This window comes from Xiphias gladius, chromosome 12 (genome assembly GCF_016859285.1).
Source record: "Xiphias gladius isolate SHS-SW01 ecotype Sanya breed wild chromosome 12, ASM1685928v1, whole genome shotgun sequence".
In the NCBI taxonomy this organism is placed as follows: domain Eukaryota; kingdom Metazoa; phylum Chordata; class Actinopteri; order Istiophoriformes; family Xiphiidae; genus Xiphias; species Xiphias gladius.
Window position 1 is genome coordinate 13,026,107 of NC_053411.1, and position 22,478 is coordinate 13,048,584.

The following is a 22,478-nucleotide window of genomic DNA, read 5'->3' on the forward strand; positions in this document are numbered from 1 at the left end:
ATTGCCGGAGCCTAATCGTCTCCCTGATACAGTATATCTGGCTGCAAACTGGCTGTGACTCAAGAAAGAGGCTGTGATGTCCGTGTGTTAGAGTACAGGTACTTCAGTTGTTTAAGAGCTGAGAAAAAAAAAAAAAAAACTACCCTTTGAATGAATCCCAAGAGAATTAAAGGATTTTTTTTTTTTCAACTTCAGTGGTTGATTCAAAATTGGCTAGGGGTGGTTCACCTGCCCTCTTCATTCCAAATCGCTTGCGTTACCGCGCCGCCCAGCGGCCACGCGGTGCCACTGCCTCCTCCTCCACGCCACTCATAGTGCGCTGACGTCGAGCCGCCTGCAGAGGGTGCTGTGACACAATTCTGTGACGACGCGCGCGCCGACTCAGCTTGTAAGGACAGCCGGGAGTTGACCGGTCAGTGGGCTTTTAATTTTATTTTTATGCACTTATACATTTGCACTGGGATAAAACTACCAAAAGGGTAGGGTTTGCGTCAGCCTGGCGCTCACTTTGGTTGTTTTGAGCGCTCTGTAAAGTTCCCAAAATGAGGACGGTAGCCCTGACTGCTATTAGAAAGAGTTTCCCTTTCAGTCTAAATCACTCTTCAGAGGCAAGACTGGTTTTTGCCTGTTAGCTAACAGGCACCAAAAGCTACGAACTGCTTCTCTGCATTTAGACATATGTTATTTATTTATTTATTTTTGGTTTATGGCCATTTAACTGTCTTCAAGCAAAGGATAGGGGACATTAATAACTAGCTGAGTGAAAGCCATATTCCACCGTAAGTGAGTGTTGAAAATATCGTGAAAATCGTTAGAGGTGAAGTAAACTTACAGTAAAGTAGTGCTGGATGACATAAATGAAGTTAAAAGCAATGTTTTGTTTTTTAAACATTTTTTTTTTCTTGTTGCAGCTTGGTTACACTAACTGAGAAAGTAAGGCTTTTTGTACGCTTCGTCCAAATGTTTGACAGAAAGGAAACTCAAAGCATGTAATTAAATCAAACAGAGCACACCTGTGTTTTTTTAATGCAAGTGCACATGGGAAATGAAGTTCGCTGTTGTAGTTCCCATGATCCCAATACATAGGAAGCTGGTCAAAAGACTGCACAAAAGCAATCTGGAAATGAACATAAATGAAATATATATATATATATATTAATGCTGGCCCAAACAATATTTTTTATTATTATTAATTAACATGTTTATTTTTCTAGTAAACACTTGGTCTGTTAAATCCCATAAAATTGTGAAAAGGTCCCATCACATTTTCCCGGAAACCCAGGCATCATCTTCATATGCCTCGTTTTGTCCGACCACCAGTACATTTTCAATTAACAGTGATATAAAACAGAGACAAGAAGCAGATCCTCCAATTTGAGCAGCTGAAAACAGGGAATGTTTTTTGTTTTTGCATGATAAATGTCTTAAGTGATTACATTGTTATCCAAATGGTTGGCGATTCATTTCCTTTCAATTTACCAACTAATTTTTGCCGAAGTATCGACGAAAAAGTAAATATAACACAAAATCCAAATCTGTGCTCATATCAGGCCATATATATTAAAGCCACAGGATGTAGAGAGCCTAACATATGTATTTAGTTCAACGTTTTCTCTCTGTACTGAAAGAGAAAAATATTTAACCTGATTTTAGATCAAACAGCGAAGCAGGGAAAGAATGTTTTGGAAAGGTGATCCTCCTGATGAAATCTGTGCCTTATCCTTCAGGCCGAGAAATAGGCCGAGAAATATGAGGAATACGCTTTAACCTGTAGCTACTGTATCTGAAGCTCCAACCTGCTCTCAGAAGATTACAGACAGGTGAGAGACTTTTATCTACAGCGTTATTCCTTTGTTGGACGATGGGTGAATTCTACAAATCTTTTGCTGCATAGCACTACTATAAAGCGGCAGTTTTCTAACTTTGAAAACTTTTGCAGATCAGTGCGAGCATCATTAAAAGTCCATTAAAATAAAAACACTTAGAGCTGCAACTAAGGATTATTTTCACTGCATAGTTTACAATGATATAAAACAGAGAAAAGCAGATAATCCATCCTCATTGGTGAAGATGGAATAACCAAATTTTAGTTATTTTTGCTTAGTAGATTACCTTTAATGGAATCAGAATAGTTGCAGATTAATTTTCTGTCAATGCACTAATGGATTAATTAACTAATTGTTTCAGTTCTAAAAACACCAGTCAACCTTGACTCACCAAACTAACCAGCCTTAACCAGAGTGGTTATGAGGGAAAATAACATATACAGAGTCTGTGAAGATTCTCAGTCATCCAGGTCATGGTATTCTGTAAGTGCTATGCGAAGGCATCTGGACTTGAAGTTCCTCAAGAGAACTATACAGAGGTCTCACCGATGCGCTCTCAGTGATGGCATCTGCCCACTGTCGAGTATAGATTTTTGCAGAGTTTTTAATACCTCCTAGAGATAAAAACATTACAAAAAGGTCAAAACAAAGACAATGTAAAGACTTTCCTTCGGCCTTCTGGATGATGATGAAGGCAAGCGTAAGGCCCAGTGTAGGTCTTAAGAAAAACGACCTTAAATTGTCTGGGATTTAAAGAAAGGAGACATTAAATTTGTTTTGTGGCAGACTGAAAGAGCACGTCTGCTTATTTGGTCTCTCTTTTTGTACTTTAATTTTATATCTCGCAAACGCTAACAATTTCCACTGCTTTATTTGGATTTTTAAATGGCTTATACACTGCAAAAATATTTGGATGCAAGCCTTGTTTTACTTATCTACACATTTAACCCAAGAAAAGAAGAAAACAATGGGGTTTTTTTATTTAAGAGTTGGAGGAAAGATAAGAAGGTCTTTTGTGTTATTACTTTGACTCATTTGTCATGGAAACTGTATTTTTAACTGTAGGAGGTATAAAAAACTTCCAACGAGTCATTAAATAAGTACTCAAAATTTTCACAGAGGCCTTGTATTGTACAAATAGGCCACTTCTCCCTCACAGATTTTGGTTAGATATATACAGTGACCAACACACACCCCCCCATCAACACAAACATACACACTCTGAAGCCTCGCCTCTATCCACCAACCCCCTGTCTCCCTAGGGACCACCCCGAAAGTCTGGTGAGGGGTCTCCAGTGCCAAAAAGCAGGAAGTCACAGCTGTGCTCATCCCCCTTTCAGCATGTGTGAGAGTGTGTGTGTGTGTGTGTTTTTCTTGACTCTGTCTGCATATGTGTGTAGATCTGGGTCAGGGTGTGTTTGTGTGTGTGTGTGTGTTTTAGTCTCTATATGTCTGTGTTTGTGTCTCAGCTACTCTCCCATACAGTTTATCTGGCTAGTATGACGCTAATTTCTATTCCAACTTCTTTGTGCAGAAGTTTCCATTTCTGTTAAATGAGAGGGAGAGAGAGAAACCCTGGTTTATACAGACTAATAAACACTCTGTGTGCCTGAGCTGTGTGTCATGGTGGCTAATAGTATAAGACTGACTGCACTGGACTGCTCTGGTGGAAACACACACACACACCCTCTGTCAGCTCTGCTTTTTTTTTTTTTTATTGTTTCGGTCTCCTCTCTTGCTCTTTACCTCTATATTTCTTCACTTTCTCTTTCTTATTGCTCCCCCTCTGTCTGTTTGTTTTTGTTTCTCCCTTTCTATACACTATAGCCGAAAGTATGAAGACTCCCTCGCCCACATATCTTTATGAACATTGGGTCTTGGGCTTTTTTTCACGGTTTAGGCTATAGACCCCTTAGTTCAGATCAGAGCTGAAACAATTACTTAATCAATTGATAACTGTTTGATAATAGATTAATTGTTAAAGTCATTTTTGAGCAAAAAAAAAATATATATTAATTGGTTTCAGCTACTCACTTGTGAGGATTTGCTACATTTCTCTATCTTATCTGATTGTAAATTGAATTTCTTACGGTTTTGAATTGTTGGTTAGATGAAATAAAACACTCGTAGACATCACCTTGGACTCTGGGATACACTGATGGACCTTTTTCATAATTTTATGACATTTCACAGAGAGGGAGCAAATTCCTGCAGCCAGGTACCAAAATCTTGTGGAAAGCCTTCGCAAAGGAGCAGAGGCTGTTATAGCAGCATATTCAAGCCCATGGTTTTGGTATGAAATTTTTAACAGTCACATATGGGTGTAACGTTTGATTGTCCGCATATTTTTGGCCATGCAATTATCTTTCTTTCTCCTGATCTTTTTCTACCTTGTTCACTCCCTTCATCTTCCTCACTCCTTCATCTTTTCCTCCTCATCCTGTCTTGTTCTCTTTCTTTTCTCCGATTCTTTCTTCTTCATGAGCATCTGCAGCTCCTTGCTAAGCCAGCTCTTTGCTGTAAATCTAAGGCCTTTGGTTTAATAGGCACAGTGTGCCTCTGTTACACCGGCTGCCTTTGTTTTGGTTACAGATAAAATCACTGAAGGAAAACACGGCAGCAGAGAGAGAAGGACAATGAGGGGGACGCTATAAGAGATGAAGAAAAAACTGTGCAGTGAAGGAGTATGTGTCAATCTCTGTGGTGCAGGAATAAATAGACAAATCCAGAGAGCGAGCAGGGCAGTTCTTCCCTCCTCTTTTTTATTTCTTGAACAACATACACACAGAGACTGAGAGAGAAGGAGGGAGAGGAAATTATATCTCCTAAAAGAGTGATGATTTGACAAAGCATGTATCCAGAACGGACTTAACTGTTTCCTAACTCTGAAGTACAGATTGAGATTTCAGTCTTTCCTCTAATCTTGGCAAGACTTTGCTTCTGTCTGATAATATTTCTTAAATCTATTATTTTTTAAATCTTCTTTAATTTTAAATATTATTTTTTAAAGCTAAGTCTGTTTTTTTTATTCTGATTTATCTTTTTGTCCTCTCCTCCCTTCATCCCACCTTTCGTTCTCACTTTGTTTGATCTCATTCTGATGTTATCCTACGTGCACGGTGAGTGTGCATGTATGGACATACGGAGTTGATCACAGTGCCTGTTGCTGATGTTTTCTTTGGGAATGTTGACAAGCAAGGGGCTGCACTGACATCGAACCTCATTCTGCTGTCAAGAGAAGAGAGACAGACAGATACAGGGAGAGAGAAAGAGATACAGAGAGGAGAGAGAGAAAACGGGGGTGCAAGGGGGAGGGTGAGAGACACAGAAAGAGATAGGGAAAGAGGGGGAGGTGAAAGAAAAGGAGGAGGAGAGATGAAGGGGAAAAAAATGACTTCACGGCCACGACTGGACTGCCCCCTTTTTTCCCCTCAGCCTCTCTCTGTCTCTCAACTTTTTTCCTCCCTCCTCCTCCTCCTCTGTGTGTTTTTTGAAATGATTTGGGGAGAAGAGGGGAACAAGCATTCGGAGCTTGGCTGACGGTGCAGGCAGGAGCGTCACATAGGCAAACAGGAGCCTGAGGGGCAGAACACAGGGACTGAAGAGGCTTGTGGGGGTTTTGGATCTGATGCACAAACTAAAAGACTGACTAACAGAAGAGGCAGGCAGAAGGAGAAAGAGAGGACATATTGACTTTTACAGACTCTTAACAAGCTTTAAACAATAAATGAACACATACAGACTGTAAAAAAATGCAAGTTAAAAGCCAGATATACCGTACAATTATATTTTTGTAGAAAAGGCAGGCAGATAACCTTGTGAGCAAGTCTAAACATTATTCCAGACGGGACCGTAGGTTTCTTCCACTGAAGAGGAAGGAGGCAGATGAACAGAGGCACATTTTGAATGAAAGGAGAAGAATCCTCCTCATCATCCAGCAATGTTTTCGAGGAGCTTTGCACTGGACTTTCGCTGTCTGCTATGTTCCTGGAGGCTGATGCAGGCATAAGGCACATTTTCACTGAATTACTCTTGAGAAGAGGATCCGCGTTGTCTTTTTTTTTCTTTTTTAAGAAAGTCCTTTTTCAGTGCAGGTGTTGTGCTGACTGTCGCTATGTTTTCTCAAAGGTACTCTTTAAGACTTTCATGGACTTCTTGTCTTCTGGTCCTGTGCATCTTGGATGTATGGACCATAGCTTGGCCAGCTGCCCAACAGTCCCAACCCCAGTTGCAGTCCCGTCGGTCCAGGCAGATGTCACCCCTAACCACTTCCTCCTCAGCCGGCAACCTGTCAGAAAGCGCAGAGAGCAAAGTGGAACGCCTCGGCCAGGCTTTCAAGCGTAATGTCCGTGAGCTGCGTGAGAAAAGCTCCTGCTTGGACCTGGTCTTCCTGGTGGACGAGTCGTCCAGCGTGGGGGCAAATAACTTCCTGAGTGAGTTGAGATTCATACGCAAGATGCTGTCTGACTTTCCCGTCGCACCGAAGAACACGCGGGTGGCGTTGGTCACCTTCTCATCCAAGACCCATGTAATGACGAGGGTGGACCACATTTCAGCGCCTAAGTCCCACCAGCACAAGTGTTCCCTGTTCAACCAGGAGATCCCGGGCATACACTACAGAGGAGGAGGCACCTACACGAAAGGAGCCTTCCAGAGGGCAGCGGTGAGTCAGACCTAAAGATAAAGTGCAAGTGGCTCTAGGCTCTAATGTTGATGCCAGTGAAGCATGTGTGTCAGTCTGTGCTCCTTAATGTGCCTGCATTTGTTTGTATAAGTGTAATTCTTTCCTAAATTTAGTTTACTTTCTTATTTTCTTTGCATCTTACCCCATAGCTTGCTTCTGAAGAAACCTCTGCTATATGTGTGACTGCACAGTATCTGTATGTGTGTGCCAGTTGGTCTGCAGCCTGCTATGTCTTCAGGGATTGATTGCGGCTCAGTAAGGTTGATGTCAATGCATGGCATTGCTGCTGCTGCTCCTGCTTCCTCTGAATTATACACAAGCATACAGTGAGGGGAAGCTGCTTGCCGGCTAATTGTTCAGGAGTTTCCAGTGATAAAAATACCAGTAAGAGTGAGCACATACGTGCACGGACGTACACACACACACACACACACACACACACACACACACACACACACACACACACACACACACACACACACACACACACACACAGATGCAAGCACATAGAAAGCCATGTATACACAAAAATGAGCTCTATTATACATACAACAGTGGCCAATACTGAGAAACAGGTTTGGAAAAGTGGAACAGATAGTAAGACACACGTAAATCAAGTCCAGGATTTCTTTAATTGATGAATGTGAAAAGTTGGAAATGTGTCTTAGATGAAGCTTTCTGGACGAATATGAATTGCTCCAGTGTTATTGGTGATAAGGTTTTGTGCAATACTCTTTTTGCCTGTTTTCATTACTCCAGACAGTGTTTGCTCTTAAACAGACGCATTACAGGTTGTAAGGCAATATTTGTTATAGAGGCAGGGATGTGGGGGTTATGTTGGGTCATATGAGGTCAAAATGTTGTTTATGGTTTGCTGATTTGAGCTGCCTGACACCCAGCCGCGTGCACACACACTCAAACACACACACACACCCAGGACATATGGCACAGTTCAGCCGTCAAGTCCAAATAGCCCTGCTGGAAAAGCGGTGTTGGTGGTATAGAGGCTGGTCCTGTATAAATACACATACCTCAGTTCATGCCTCAGATCTGCCTTCAGTTAGGAGCTTTGTGAGACACTGAGCTGCTGACTGAAGCTATTTTTAAAAACACACAAGACAAAGTTCAGGTGCTGTTGGGGTCTGCAAAACTATTAAGAATTACTGCGGCCTGTTATTAAGTTATTTCTGTTATTTTGCAGTCAGATGAAAGGAGACATGGCTATAACCATGGCAGGGTTACAATTATGCATTATTGAGCTTATGACTGGGTGTACCGAAGTCAGAATACAGACTCGTGCACCGAAGTCAGAATACAGACTCGAGCTTCATTGACTTAAATACAGTCCCACATGAAAATGGAGCTAAGACCTGACAAAATATCTCAGCTTGTTGCGGACTGCTGCAGCATCATCTGGGTAAAGTCAGTGATGCGGTGTGAAACGAAAAGGCGGTTGAAGTGCAGCAATAACTACATCCATTCAATGATCATAAGGTAAACAACCATCAGGTTTAACAATTATATTTTTCGAAAATGGCCTTTTCACCTTAAGACCTACAACCACCCAGCACTTCATTAGGAATAACACTGAGTAAGGCCTCCCCTTTGCTTTCAAGACAGCCTCAGTTCTTTGTGACATGGACTGAACTCATTGTCGTGTTCATGAAACCAGCTTGAGACAACTTTTGCTTTGTCGAGAAAACATTCCCCCCACCATTACAACACCACCAGCAGTCTGGACTGTTGACACAAGGCAGGTTGGGTTAATGGATTCACGCTGTTGACACAAAATTTTGGCCCTACCATCTGCAAGACTCAGCAGAAATCCAGATTCATCAGACCAGGGTATGTTTTTCCAGTCGTCAACTTTCCAGTTTTGGTGAGCCTGTGTCCACTGCAGCCTCAGATTTCTTATCTTGACTGACAGGAGTGGAGCCCGATGTAGTCTTCTGCTGTTGTAGCCCATCTGCCGCAGGGTTAGACCTGTTGTGGATTCGGTGATGCTTTTCTGCCCACCACGGTTGTAGAGAGTGGTTATCTGAGTTACCGTAACTTTTCTGTCAGCTCCATCAACAAGGTGTTTTGGTCTGGAGAGCGGCTGCTCATTGGATGTTTTTTGTTTTTCACAGCATTCTGAGTAAACTCCAGAGACAGTCGTGCATGAAAATCCCAGGAAATCTGCAGTTTCAGAAATACCACGGTCAAAGTCACATTTTTTCCCCATTCTGAAGTTTGATGTGAAGATTAAATTAAGCTCCTGGCCTGTATCTGTATGATTTTACACATTGCACTGCTGCCAGATGATTGAATTATTGAATAATTGCATGAATAAGCAGGTGTACAGGTGTTCTTAAGTGCTCTGGGAGAGTAAATCACTTTGATGCACTCTAACGTTCCATGAATACATCACGTCAGCATTTTCAGACAAAAAGGTAGGTAGGCTGACTTTTGGCCAATTTACCCTCCACTTCATCCCTGTTTAAAGTTAATAGCCTTGGACCCTATGCTCCAGCTTAGCGCTGAAAGCTTGGCCCTCAGGACAGATTTTCAACTCACCCTCCTTAGTTAAGTGCTGATAAGGAGACCGCTGGCCGTGTCCCAGCTGCTAAAGACCACAACAATACCAAGAAAAGGCTTTCTGGGGGAACTTTAGTACCTTATCATTATTCACAAACACTCAGAATGTTTTGGGTGATTTATCAAGTGATGTAGTAGTCTAAATCGTCCAAAGATGACAGGGTGTACTGCTGCTCAGGCTCTTAAGTTGGCTGTTATTGATTAAAAGACTGATTAAAATAAGAGTGAATTTTAACTCTGATATTCACATATCATAGCCAACAAACACTCCTGTATTTCTTTTCCATATGGCATCTGCATGGTGAAAGGCCGATGTATGAGTAATGGGAGAGCTACGTGCAGCCTAAACAGAGCTGAGAATTTTTGGAAAGATAGATGAGCCTAGCAGATACAGACCGAGACGCAGCACATCAACCGGTACTCCAGAAAACACCCTAAACCTGATAGATTTAGTCTGACATTTACTGTGTGTTTGCATGATTGAGGAAGTGATGTTTAAAAAAAAAAAAAAAAAAAAAGGCTGTCTGAGATTAATCCCCTGATCGTTTTTTTTTGTCGTCCATCTGAATCTGACTGGAAAGAGGAAAAAAAAGGGCGTTTGTCATGTCTTTCCATTAGCCATATAAAGGATGGGTCTGTGAACAGTAATCTACAAGGCGCATATCTGCCTGTCATTGTGTGCTGACTGAACTTTAGGGCGACTGTCTCCGTGTGTGAGTGTGTTGAATTGGGAATTTTGCATTGCGTGTGATTGCATGTAGTTAGTGATTCAGTTCTTTTGCCCCTACACGTGCCCTCATGCATTTGTGATCCCAGGTATCGGTTCTAAGGTTTCAATTAGTTGTGTGTGTATAGCATGTGTCTATAAGTCTATGTGATATGTGTGAATGTATGCATTTGTGTTAGAAAGAGAGACAGTGAAAGTAAGAGAGAGAGAGAGGATAATTGAGAATTTCAGTATAATAATAATAATAATGATGCCATATTTTATTCCCTTGGCTGGTCTTGGCTCTTCTAAGTGCTGTAGAAAGCTGGATTCCATTAGGAGAGACATTTTTCCACCAGCCGTGCATGTAGAGACAGGGCTCTCCTCCAGCACTTTTCATCTCTGTCTCTCTCCGTTTCTCTGCTGTCTGTCTGCTGTCTCTTTTTTTCACGTGATACGTCATACAGTAGGTTTAAAGCATCAGTTTATGCAGGTTCCAAAATGGTTTCTGATTCAGGAGTTTTTCACTTAGCTTAGGGAAATATTGTATTTAGCGTTAAACTAATAGATAGATATAATTTGGACATATATATCTTATACAAATAAGTCACTTCTCCATTCCAAGCTCTCTCTTATGGTATCAAATGCTTCAGAAAACCAGATTGTGTGATGTGTCATCTGATCACATCTAAAGGCAAAAGTGTTTGTAGCTCTTCTGAATGGCATCACTTGATAGCGGGTTTTATACTCCATTGGAACTGCTTGTCAAATGGTCACATAGCTTCGGACCCCCCCCCCCCAAACACCTTTCCAACACTGAATAAGGGTGGTCTGTGTCAGATGTGATTGGTCAGCTGTGTAAAGGTGAGAAAGGACCTCTTTATGTCAGTTTTCATGTATAAACTAAGTGCAACACTATGAATATCTTCTTGTAGAGACTGCCTGAAAATGTGCGCCATTATCCCTGTTTTTAAAAGATATCTCCCCCCTGGCTATGATGGCAGGCTTTTTACTCTGCTTTCCAATGTGTCACTTTGGATCAAGTATAAACACAAAATATGCGATTAATTGTAAAAATGGGGATAAGTGCGCGCACCTTCAGACAGACTTTCCTTGAAGGCATTCATGGTTTTGCAGACATTCATACACACAAAAAATAAAAGAAGTATGAAGTATGAAAAAAGATGTTAAAATCCAGCCTATTTTCACACCTCTGCGCACCTGGCCAGTTGCTGTGTGAAGTGGACAAGATTGTCGGTTTGTCTGTTATGTTCATGGACCCAGCACCGATTCAATTTTGCCATTGGAAAGGCTGTTTCAAATGCTGTCAGATGATCTGGCAAGCTCTTTATAAGAGGCACGAGGCCCCTCGGGTTGGATATTGTTTGAAATGTTTTGATATTTGTGCCAATACAGTACCCTTTTTCTGTAACAATACCAGAAAGACAATAAACGTACAAATGTTTTTTTTTTTTTTTCCACAAAAACATTTGCCTATTTAATTAACATCTCAAGGCATCACTGTTTCATGGTGTCATAACACCAACAGCTCTACAAGCATATAACAGTAGTACATAAAAGTATAAAATAGTCTAAATTTAACAAGGTTTCTTGATTATCTGATTTATATGAGAAAATATTTGATCAATGGACAAATTAACAAGGCTAAGAATCTAACTGAGCGCTCATGGCCAACTTTAATACTGAGGTCCGATGCCCAGTCCCTCTCTCTCTGCTTTACTGATAAAAACCAGCACATCATTCAGTGTCTGTACGTGAAATAACGTAGATGAGGGTAAATGTCATACACTATGAGTTCTTTGTCATGATGATTCACAGTGCCCCTTCGGGATCTGTCTCTCCTCAACCTCGTGTCAGACCTGATAACCTGGTAACTGATGACATCACTTACCTTGTAGTTTTCCAGTGCTTTTCCCGACCTTCATACTAAGGAGCTGATTGATGACTTTCAGTAATTGTTTTCAGGCCCCCAAGGATTAACAATGGTACTGTACCTGAGACAGAAGCTGCTCACATCAACTGATCCAAATTGAATCACCCCCCCCCCACACACTCACTGTAAATGCTCTGAAAAAGTCAATCCATTTTCCCGTTCTTTTAAGCTCTCATTATATTTATATTCCATGCATTTGCCTCTCACATGACCAAATATCTTTAAGGCAATATGGCTCAGAGCCTTTCATTTTATTCTGTTGTTTGCTTGTAATCTTGTTGATCCAGGAATTACGTTTTTTTCCATTGTTGCTTTTATTATAGCTTGCTTTGGATACGAGAGTCAGCCATAAAAATACAGGGAGAAAAATGACTGTATCTGTTAAAAAGCCAGTTAAAAATCCCCGCCATCACTTGTTTTTTGTCTCACCATTTGTCTCCATCCTGAAGATTTGCCTCTGGGTTGCCATGTGTTGCCAAATAAAACCCCCTCTTACTCCCAGCAGGCAGGCCTGGCTTTGGCAAGAAAACACTGAGTGCTAAACTGGACTTGGCGGCCTCACTGTGTCAGTCTGCCTTCACAGTTGCATAAGACACAGACAGATGGGCAGCGTGTGAAGAGAGATGATGAAAGAAAAAGGAGTGGGAGAAAGATGGAAGAATGAGAGGAAAAAAGTAGAAGAAAGAGGGGAAAAAGCCCTGGATCAAATTGAGTGAAAGAATGTGACTCTTACTGGTGGTTTTTCACAGTAATGTTTTTACCTGACTGACTGTTGGTTAGTGGTGTGCTGCCTTGCCTGAATCTGGGTCAGAACAGATATTGGAGTAATTTACCAGCGTTAAAAGGAGCTACTTAATAAAATGAGCTTTCTGCTCAGCCAGCCAGTGTGTTTCTGGGACTGAAATCTGTATAAGTTGGACTAGCAGGTGGGTAATTTTCCTCTGCTACCTTAGTGAAAAGTTCCAGTGACTCCTAATGTGCCCCACTCACCAGGAAAATGTACACATTCATGCCCATTATTCACACACACATCCACTCACGCACAAGAGTTTATGTAGCAGCTGCATGTCTTTACATGGTTGTCGTCATATATAAGTCAGAGAGTGTGTGCATGGTAATGTGTGTGCCTGCATTTATAGACATATTGTATGTGTCCAGCATGTCTGTAGCTGTGTGAAGTCAACGTAAATCTTGCAGACTCTGCAGGATTTTAATCCTGATAACAGCCACCAAAAATGTTTTCACCTGATATTACGGAAGCTGGACCAGTCAGGAAACTTTGTGGAGCTGTTTAGTTTTCATTTAGTGTTCATTTTGATTTTGAGCTGTGTCTTGTCGGCTCTGAAACCTTATACAACCTTTAAATACTCATTGTAGATGCAAAATGAAGAGTCATTGCAATGTAATTGCAAGTTCTATCTGTCAACTTGTATTATTCAGGAACACATCTGGCTGCATAATGTAGGAATTGCACAGCTTTTTGAGTATGGCCGCAGTGTGGTTTTTTTTTTTTTTTTTTTTTTCCAAGTTTGAAAAAATGAATTTAAGCCAACATTTGTCCCGTCCAAGTTAATGTTTCATCGAAGGACATCACTTGTCACTCGCATTTCATATAACTCTATGTGAGATGATGCCTTTTTTTTTTTTATTGAGTTTTGCTACACCAAAATAAGCGAAACAAATATTGTGGGCTGGGTTTGTGAGGCCCCCCGTCTCATTCCAGTGAATCAGTGCTATTTTTCCTTTCCATCCTGCTCTCCTGCACACATGCAGACCTCCCCAGCAGTCTTTCAGGCAAGGGAATGTAATTTTCGTCAGCTTTGACGCATTACAGCTAAAATGTGCAGTATTGTTTTTCAAAACATTGTCTATTAGATTAAATGAGGCTCGTGAAAGTTGCTTATATTTGGCCTGTGAAAATGAAGAACCTGTACATCCTTGGTCTGTCTGAAGCACACACACGCTCACAGTCAAACACACACATACACTCGATGTTAATGTTTGAGAGTCTGAGCCTTTGCCTGAATTTCTGAATAACCAGTAATGAGATGTAGAGTGCAGCAAATTAAGGTGGGAAATGAACACCATCCATCACCTGAATGCTGGAAAATGTTGTCTACAGCAGGGTGATTTTCAGGGGCCTTCTCATTTCTAGAAAACACATTTGCTCACTGAAGCGTTTTTTATTCTCTTGGCTGAGTCACAGGGCAAATTTTAAACAAGCCAGGCAATTTTCACCAGCAGGTTTTGATAAATTCGAGCTAAACTCTCAGTTTAAGAGGAAAGAGTAGTACGGATAAAGCAAATGGCTACAATTTCAGTGAGAGACTATACAAACGAGGGCCCTCTGCTACAAATGAAATTAAGGTGCATCTCTTTGATCTGGTCCCCAAGGCTGGACCCAGTTGTGATAAGATGATAAGAAAAGACTCTGTTTCCTGTGTGCAACTGCCACTTCCCGCCATCTCACCCTTAATCATTTCCTCCCCCTCAGTCCGTCTGCTTCTTCCCTCTATTCAGCCCCTTCGCCTCCGCCTACTCCTCAGTATCAGAGGGTCTGCGGCAGGGATGGGTGAGACAGAAGGATGGAGCAGACAGATCTCTTCACCTACCAGCCAGAAAAACGCAGATAAGACTGAGGCCAGACAGGAACGTCCACAGACACTAGAAAACAGATTTACATTTTCGGAGTCTGCAGTTGGATGTGGGTCACTATCATAACTTCATATGGATCAGTCATGAATCTTCTGGGTGATGATAAGGACAGTATATTGCTTTAACACGGCGCAAATTGCACTTTGTCTCAAAACAAGATCAGTGGTGGAGAGAACAGTCCTTACTTTACTTTGGTGATATTTACGAGTAAAAGAAAATAGTAAAGAAAATTTCTGTTTCACTTTTAAATTTGAAACTTGTAACTTTATGTAGGTTCGAACTACAGCAAGGATAATATAGTGTCTTGTATTTTAAGTTATTTCACCCTGTTGTGGTTCGTCCAATTGACCGCCTTGGAAACCTAAACTTTATATATTTTTAGTAAAGGGGTGAACGTTGACAGCTGATAAACCAAATCACCACCCAGAGTAAGTCCAGATGGATATAAATTGCAAATTATAGCTTGAATTTTTTCTTTAGTATATACTGAAGACCAGCTAGATTGGTGGTTCCCAACCTTTTTGACTTTGTCCCCTTAAAACAAAGCAGTGTCTATTTGTGACAGCTTGTCATAGGTTTAATTGAGTGATTAATAGAGTTAATATGAGTGATTTTAATTCTCCAGTTGTTTATTTGGAATCTTCTTTAGAAGTCTGAACTAATATAACTGTCTTTTATCTCAAGTCAATTGCAAGGATTATGGAAATATCACTTTGTATAGCAATATATAGTTTTAATTTTATATTCAACGAATATATGAAGGATTTGACTTCATTACATAGTGTGTTGGTTTCTGAAAGCCCCGGCTACCTGAGATTCCCCTTTTTTCAGTCAGTTTTCTAAAACATAGCTGATGATATATTTCAAATGTAATTTTTGTTTTAGCTGATATCTAAATGTAACGCTAGAATTTGGACTTTACTTTCATCCTCTGAATTCATATTATAGAAGAAGTGACAATCATTTTTAAGAAAAAAAACTGTTTTGGAGAAGTGCATCTGCAAGTCCACTCCTTAAACACACAGACACATACAATTTACTGGGTGCTTACCTGGCACTAATGCTCGGGGCATATTTGGAAAGTTATTCAGACAGTGTCATGGTAATCAACACAATAGACTCAACATGACTGTTTGTGTGTCTGTCTGTCTGTCTGTTTTGGGTTTAGGAGGAAAAAATGCATTAGTCTTGGGTTCTGCTCTTCTGGGCTTCTTCATACTGAATCATTCTGACAGAATTATTTTCCGTTCTCTTCTTATATAACTTTATCTATCAACCTCAAATAAGCTTTCTAGCATTTTTCTCAAAGAATGCTTTGACTGAGCTGTTCTTTGTCTGTGTTATCATTAACAATGCTTCTGTTTGCGGGAGAAGAAACTGTGGGCTTTGAGGTAATATTTCAACATTCCCATGAATTTTTATGAAATTAGCTTTGATCTAGGGATCTTTGCATTTCACTATTCAAAACTATCTCCATCATTTAACATCAGCGATACCTTTTGGTAGGAATCTTTTATCTTTAATTCCCTCACCTTCTTTTTAGTACTCTACCCATAGCTTTCTTTCAATATTTTTGATCTGCTGGTTGCTTGTAGGGCTGCACAGTTTCCTGGGTTTCAAGGAGATGTCAACAACAAATTACTTGTTCTGTCTGACCAACAGTTGAAAATGAAATAAAACAGAGAATATATGTGAGAAGGTGGAACCAAATAATGTGTTTTGAAAAGTTTTTTTATTACTTACTCACGGCTGAGTGATTGTTAGTATGTTTGACAATTAATTTGATTCAGTCAACTTTATTGATTGTTCAACTACCTGTTTCAGCTCTGCTTATGTAGTCAGCATAAAGGTTTAATCTTAAATTTCATGGTTGCTGAACTACTTCTGCATGGTGGCTCCATCCCTGAAATATTTCGTTTTACAGTAGGTTTGTTTTACACTAAAGGTTAAACACTTGCAAAAGTAATCTGCATACAGTCTGCCCTCTACATACGCAAACTGTGCTCTGTCTTTTTATGTCTAATTGTACGGACGATATTTACCTTTGTTACTTAACAGCAGCCTGAGAACTCCTGTTCCTTCTCTCATCACACTCTGCTCACCCCTGCCCTCGTATCTGAAATGGATAGTGAATAATTCCAGAAACAGGGGCCTACTTTACAAGCTCTGAACATCCAGAAGACCCTGAGGCCTCCTCATTCACCATTATCTCGCAGACACCCAGGCAGACACACAACATAACATGCAGACTGGCCTGATGCAACTGACCTTAGATGAAAAGCAGTGAGAAACAGAAATTAAAGTTTTAAAAAACTTGCGAGAAAAGAAAGATGGCTACTTTGTGAGAGAAGATGAAAAGTTAAGATTAAAAGTGAACAAGACAGGGTGAGATAAAAGCAGAGAAGCAAACATGGATAAACTAACAGTAAAAAAAAAAAAAAAAGAGCCCTGATGTGTCATTTATTAAATAGTCCCTCTGTGAAAGCATCCCCAGGACCACATCCAAGCCAAAGCTGGGATTTATTAAGTAATTTTTATTCTCTGAATCAGCTTTTCAGTTTTCTGTGACACAGCAAAACTGTGAATGCTTCTTGAATATATTTTGACCTATCTTTCATCAGATTATTCAAATGTTTTGTACAACGCTTTTAAAATGAATTTATTTTCTAAGATGAGTTTAAACTAATCCCACCATTCTCTGTCACCATGTATTGATAACCTGGAGCCCTTCTAAATTCTCTGACTATCGCATATCTCTGGGGAAGTGTTGACAGATAGCCAGTTAGAGCAGAAATATGCAGACTGAAAGTTCAGCTGAGTTCAGTTGTCATGGCAGCGAGTGCATCTGCAGTTTACTATATTGCAGAAAGGCTCGTAAGAGGCCGAACGTGGTTCAAATATGTGCAACCTGTCAGAAAACTGGGAGGAGGACTCAAACAGAGATCTGTTTGAAATACTCCCAGCTGCTAGGCATGTTGCAGTCTTTTATCTTTACAGTTAGACACACCCTATCAATTACTGAGGGAATTAAAAAATTCTTCAATATGCAAATGTTTTGTCTGTGAATGTGCTATTTTGTCAACCAAGAGCTAGCAATTGATGACTTACAGTCTCAAAAATAGCAGCAAAATTTGTTTCAGTCCTTTTGGTCTGAACCATTTAAGAAAAGATTTTCAAGGGGGGGAGTAGATATATCCTTTGGAACAAAACCCTTCGGGGTTTTTTTTTTTGTTCGTTTGTTGTTGTTTTTTTTGAAACCCAATACACATCATCCTTGTCCCATCTGTATTTACAACATTAGCCACAGACTTGGCGATGTACGACTTCAGCAGATTTGTTGCTACTTCTTAATCTTCTTTAGGTCTTTCTTTAGAAGATCAGTGACCCCCCCCCCCACCCGGTAACACACTATGAGACATTAAACATGAAGGCAGAGTCCAACTCAAATTCAGAAATACCCGAGTTTAGGTTGGAAAATTCCCGGTGTTGAACTGTTCAGGAGACAGGCTCAGAAAGCAACATGGTCTGATTAGATTTCACACAAAAATTCGCTCCCCTTTTATTTTATTTATTTAACCAATTTAGTCTGTCTATGACTGGTGGCCTGTGTAACTAACTGTTGAAAAACCCTCTTTGAGACAAACCTGATACATGTCAGATAGATCATGAAGGCGCTGGCAGCCACTGGTGGCTTTGAATGGATTAGAAATGGATGGAGAGGATCTGAATCTGACTTTGTTGGAATGAGTGCTTGTGTACAGGATGTCTGTCAAATGTGTGTCCACATCAACATTTAGACAGCTTGAAACGTTTTTGCTGTCTGTTTAGAATTGTAAAGTGAAAATATACCCAAATCAGTCTTTGTTTGGGTGGTCTAGACTTTTTTGACGGGTTCTAAATTACTGTAGTTATTGCTGATAAAGTATTTTCTGCTTCTGCAGAAGCTGCTGAGTTTGTAGCTGCTGTCTTTTTGACTGTTGTTTGGATCACACGGTCTATTTTACACTGTCTCAGTCTTCCAAAGCACCAGGTGATCAGTCCATGTCTTTCATTTCTCTCTGTTTCCAGTTTGTCTTCTCTCTCTGCGTCATGACTAATTTTCCTCCCTTGATGGTCTGCTCCAGCATTTTTAAGTAGCCTTCAGTGTACACAGTATGGGCTTTGGAGAGTGTCCCACTTGTCCTGGGGCTAAAAGTGCTGCGGTCAAATAACTGGACTTTCCTCTGGCCAGCGACTCCAGTTAGAGAAGGTGTGAGTGTCTTTGTGTGTGTGTGTGTCTGTGTGTGTCTGTGTGTGTTTGTGTCTTTGGGGGGTATGTGAGTTAAACAAGTTTACAAGCATTTATTTGTGCATTTTTACCACTTTTTCTCTTCATGTGCCAATTCGGGTATCTGAAAACAGGGCTTTAGCCCATACTTTGCTCCTCAAACCTGACTTGATCAAGCTTTTGAGAAATTGGTAACATACAATCTCTCAACAGCAACTTAAAAACAAGTATAATGTTGGATAGGTTGCATCTGGCTGATCCATTCAGTTACAGGTAGGTCAGTATTGGCTCTGATACCAATCCAGTGTATCAGATTGATGTATCAGTAGTTTCCAGGAGTGTGTGTAAATGCTTGCAAATGATAAAAAGCATAACTGTTGTTTTTTAATGCCCCCAGTGTGCCTGTGCTTGTTCTGTGCTCAACAACAGTTTATTTGTATGTTTGAAGATGAAAAAAACACCCAGAACCACAACTTTGACCACACAGTAACCCATCACAGGGGATATACGTAATGAGTGAATGAATGAAATTGCATTCAGAAAGGAAGAGGAAACACAAGATAATTAAGAACTGTAGGTGACTGATTTAATTTCATTAACATGTGTCGTACAAATGTTTCGCTAATGTTTCTGGAGATATTCCTTATTCTTGCTCTCCCCTGTTCTCCTGTTACATGCATCAGGAGTGAGTCACTTTGCCAGAGTGGAAATTACCACACACCACTTTGTATTCCAACCCAGACTCAAAAGAAATTATTCACTTGCTACTTGCAAGACTGAAGTCGAAATTCTAAAATCCTTTTCGAAAAATGGGGCATTTGAATGAGCTCAGCAAAGGAGACTGGAGAGGGCAGTCTTTACACTTCCAGGATCTGTAAAAAAACAGATGTCAGTAAGACCCCTTGATGGAAACAAATGTAATTTTAGACGTCTCCACATCGGCCCTATGCTTCCATCACCGCGTCATTTTTTGCATTTCACCCATGCAATTAATTGTTCCCCAGTGAAAATGTTTTAATTTAATGGCTGCAGAGAGTGGGGTGTAACTTGTCATAAAAATACATGTACATTACAAAGTGGGGGAGTCTACAGGAGCAGCTCTTAGCTTCACCACCTCAGATCCCATTGTGCAAACATTACACAAACATGAATAGCACACAAACAAAGTAGTTAATGTCACAAAACATTTTAATGCTTGGTTGACTTGTTTTTGTTTTTTTTTGTTTGTGGATTTACACCCATCGATGACTACTCAGTTGTTGAATAAATTATGATGTGGCGCATGTCATGCCAATTTCGGCTTACTTTGCATAACCGGACAGTAGTACCAGATATTTCAGTTGACACAGAAAGCTGCAGTAGCGGATGCTCGGAGCAGTAAACGTTTGTCATGTTGAATAAAGTAATGTGTCACTTTACTGAATGAGAACTAAGTTGTATGATGTGTTGTCCAATTACAAGTGCTTATAGCCCTACTGACTCAGAGGCGCGGTGAAAAGCCGGCTGTCATAGAGAGGGAGGGGACACGCTATAATTTAAGTGTGAATAACTGTGCAAATTTTCAGGCAGTCTCTCCAGGAAGACATTCATAGTGTTGCATCTGGTTGTCGTGATGAAAAGTGACACAGCTGAGAGAGGAGTTCAAATTCTGTTCATTTTCTCCCCTCAGCATAGCTGGCCAGTCATGACGTGAAGTGGGTGTGACTGTTGGATTGTCCTTTTCAGAAAGTTACAGAAATGGTTGGACCCCCCCCCCCCCAATTCAACGACAGAAAGTTATGAAGCGTGGGGGTTTCCAAAACTATTTGACCATCCGAAAAATACTGGCGCCTAAAGAGCTGCATCGCTTGTATCCATGCTTGACGTTTTTGTTTGAAATGGATTTTGGCTCGGGTACAGGACAATTATGTTCCCATTCTTAATCTCACCTACAAAGCCCAGATTGGGTCAGTAGATTTTTCTAACTGTGGAAAAACCCAGCACTGATCAAAACAGCAGACCTGTTTCAATCCCTAAAAAAAACAGAAGATGTGGGTGGCGATTCAGACATCTGGAACCAGCTTGGAACTGAGGACCACTACTTATGTTTCTCTCCAGCAGAGATTTTTCACAGCAGACATATTACCTTGTCAGAGCAGGAAAATCACAGATGTAAATAATAACTGATGACTGTGTGCCATTTGGGTAAACCATGGCAGCATGCACAATGAGCCAGCATGCCCAATACCGGGGACTGGAACCACTAACTGTAATGCAACCTTAATTAAGGTTGATAATCACACCTGTGCTCCTCCTGCAGTCACGCTATCTGCTGTGAAAAAGGTCACTGATTCTTTTTCTTATTATGATTAGGTGATCAGAATTACCACACCTACTTGACGCTTTCCGTAATATGTTTTATTGATAGAAATGCATCTAATTAGCATTTCAGTTCATGCACTGTTACCAAAAAATGCTTTAAACTAGCTTCACTGTTGGATGCAAAAATAAAGCATCTGCAGCGTTACCCATATGGTCGGGAGCATGCACTTTCCTACACACATCATGATCACTCACTTAAACTCACACTCTGTTCTTTCCACTGAATGTGTATTCACACATAAACACGCACACACCTATACACAGATTCCCTCTTACTTAAAATACTGCTCAGCAATTGATAGGTGCTGCTGACACCAGACTTGTGAAGCTGTGTGTGTGTGTGTGTGTGTGTGTGTGTGTGTGTGTGTGTGTGTGTGTGTGTGTGTGTGTGTGTGTGTGTGTGTATGAAAGCAGCACATGAAAGTCGAGGGGGGGGGTCAGTGAGAGTACGGAAGTAGAGAGGCACAGAGTGAAATATGCAATTCAGAAACAAGTGGCGAGGAGGCTTTGAAGAATAATACTCTGTCAGCAAGGTGAAAGGTCAGGGAGACAGGGACTGACTGTCAGCAGCTTCAGTGGCCTGTGTTCAGCTGCCATGATCAACTATGTATATGAGTAGAAAACAGTGGTTTCCTGATCTCACTGGAAAAAGTGTGTTTCCACTAGGCCACCGTGCTGTTGAAACCATGGTTCTTTTAACCATCGCACATATTTTTTGGATGAAACTTCTTCTATGTACTGAAAAGAGCCCTACTGAAACTGGATTTTTGACGCCGGTATTAATATAAATGTTTGAAAATTGAAATGACAAGAAATTTGAATTTCGTTTGAAAAACATTTGAAGATGCCACTTTTCTGAACAGTTATCGATCAAAGTAATTTTAAAAAAAAATCTTCAGATTAATCAATGATAAAAATAATCATTAGTTCAAGCCTAGAAAAGCAATCTTGGGATAAGATGTATAACGCTCCAGTACCTTTATATTGGTTTTAACAATTTGCGACCATATGTGTACTGATTTTACAACTGAAGAAAAATTAAAGTGTCATTGTACTTTGGCGGACAGACTAGGCAGTGAAAACAAAATTTGGGGTTTCTTTGCTGCAGTAATCAAATGCTAAAATCAGCTGATAATATCTGCCATGCCGAAATATCAGCTGACACAAACATGCCTTTTTGATCAAGAAATAAACTGCGTTTGATGAGTGTTATTGAACTGTTGTTCTTGATGTGAAAAGTCAATCACTTACCTCTGAAATGCTGCTCTATGCTCACAAAACCATATAAAGGCCACAGCTTTGCAATTAAAGACAAATGACACAAGTTCTATAAGCATATGAATTTATTTTGGCATTTTGAGATTAGGATATACCAAAAGCATCATACATTGGCACCTGAAGAAACCAAAACTATTTAAAAGTGCAAGTAGTGGCAAACTAAATGACAT

At 40.4% G+C, this 22,478-nt stretch overlaps 1 protein-coding gene across 8 annotated transcripts in view; it reads left to right on the forward strand.

Moving 5' to 3' along the window:
• The first annotated feature begins 344 nt into the window (after positions 1–344).
• The window catches only part of svep1 (sushi, von Willebrand factor type A, EGF and pentraxin domain containing 1), a 106,507-nt gene continuing 84,373 nt past the window's right edge, over positions 345–22,478 (forward strand). For 3 of the 8 annotated variants that reach the window (XM_040140947.1, XM_040140952.1, XM_040140948.1), the window contains exon 1: positions 5,265–6,489. In XM_040140947.1, the coding sequence (XP_039996881.1) occupies positions 5,941–6,489 (549 nt within the window). In that variant the 5' untranslated portion in view covers positions 5,265–5,940. Of the gene's footprint in view, positions 413–1,727; positions 1,821–4,019; positions 4,120–5,264; positions 6,490–22,478 lie in introns of those variants that run through there. The other 5 variants (XM_040140950.1, XM_040140949.1, XM_040140954.1 and 2 more) reach the window with 5 other exon arrangements.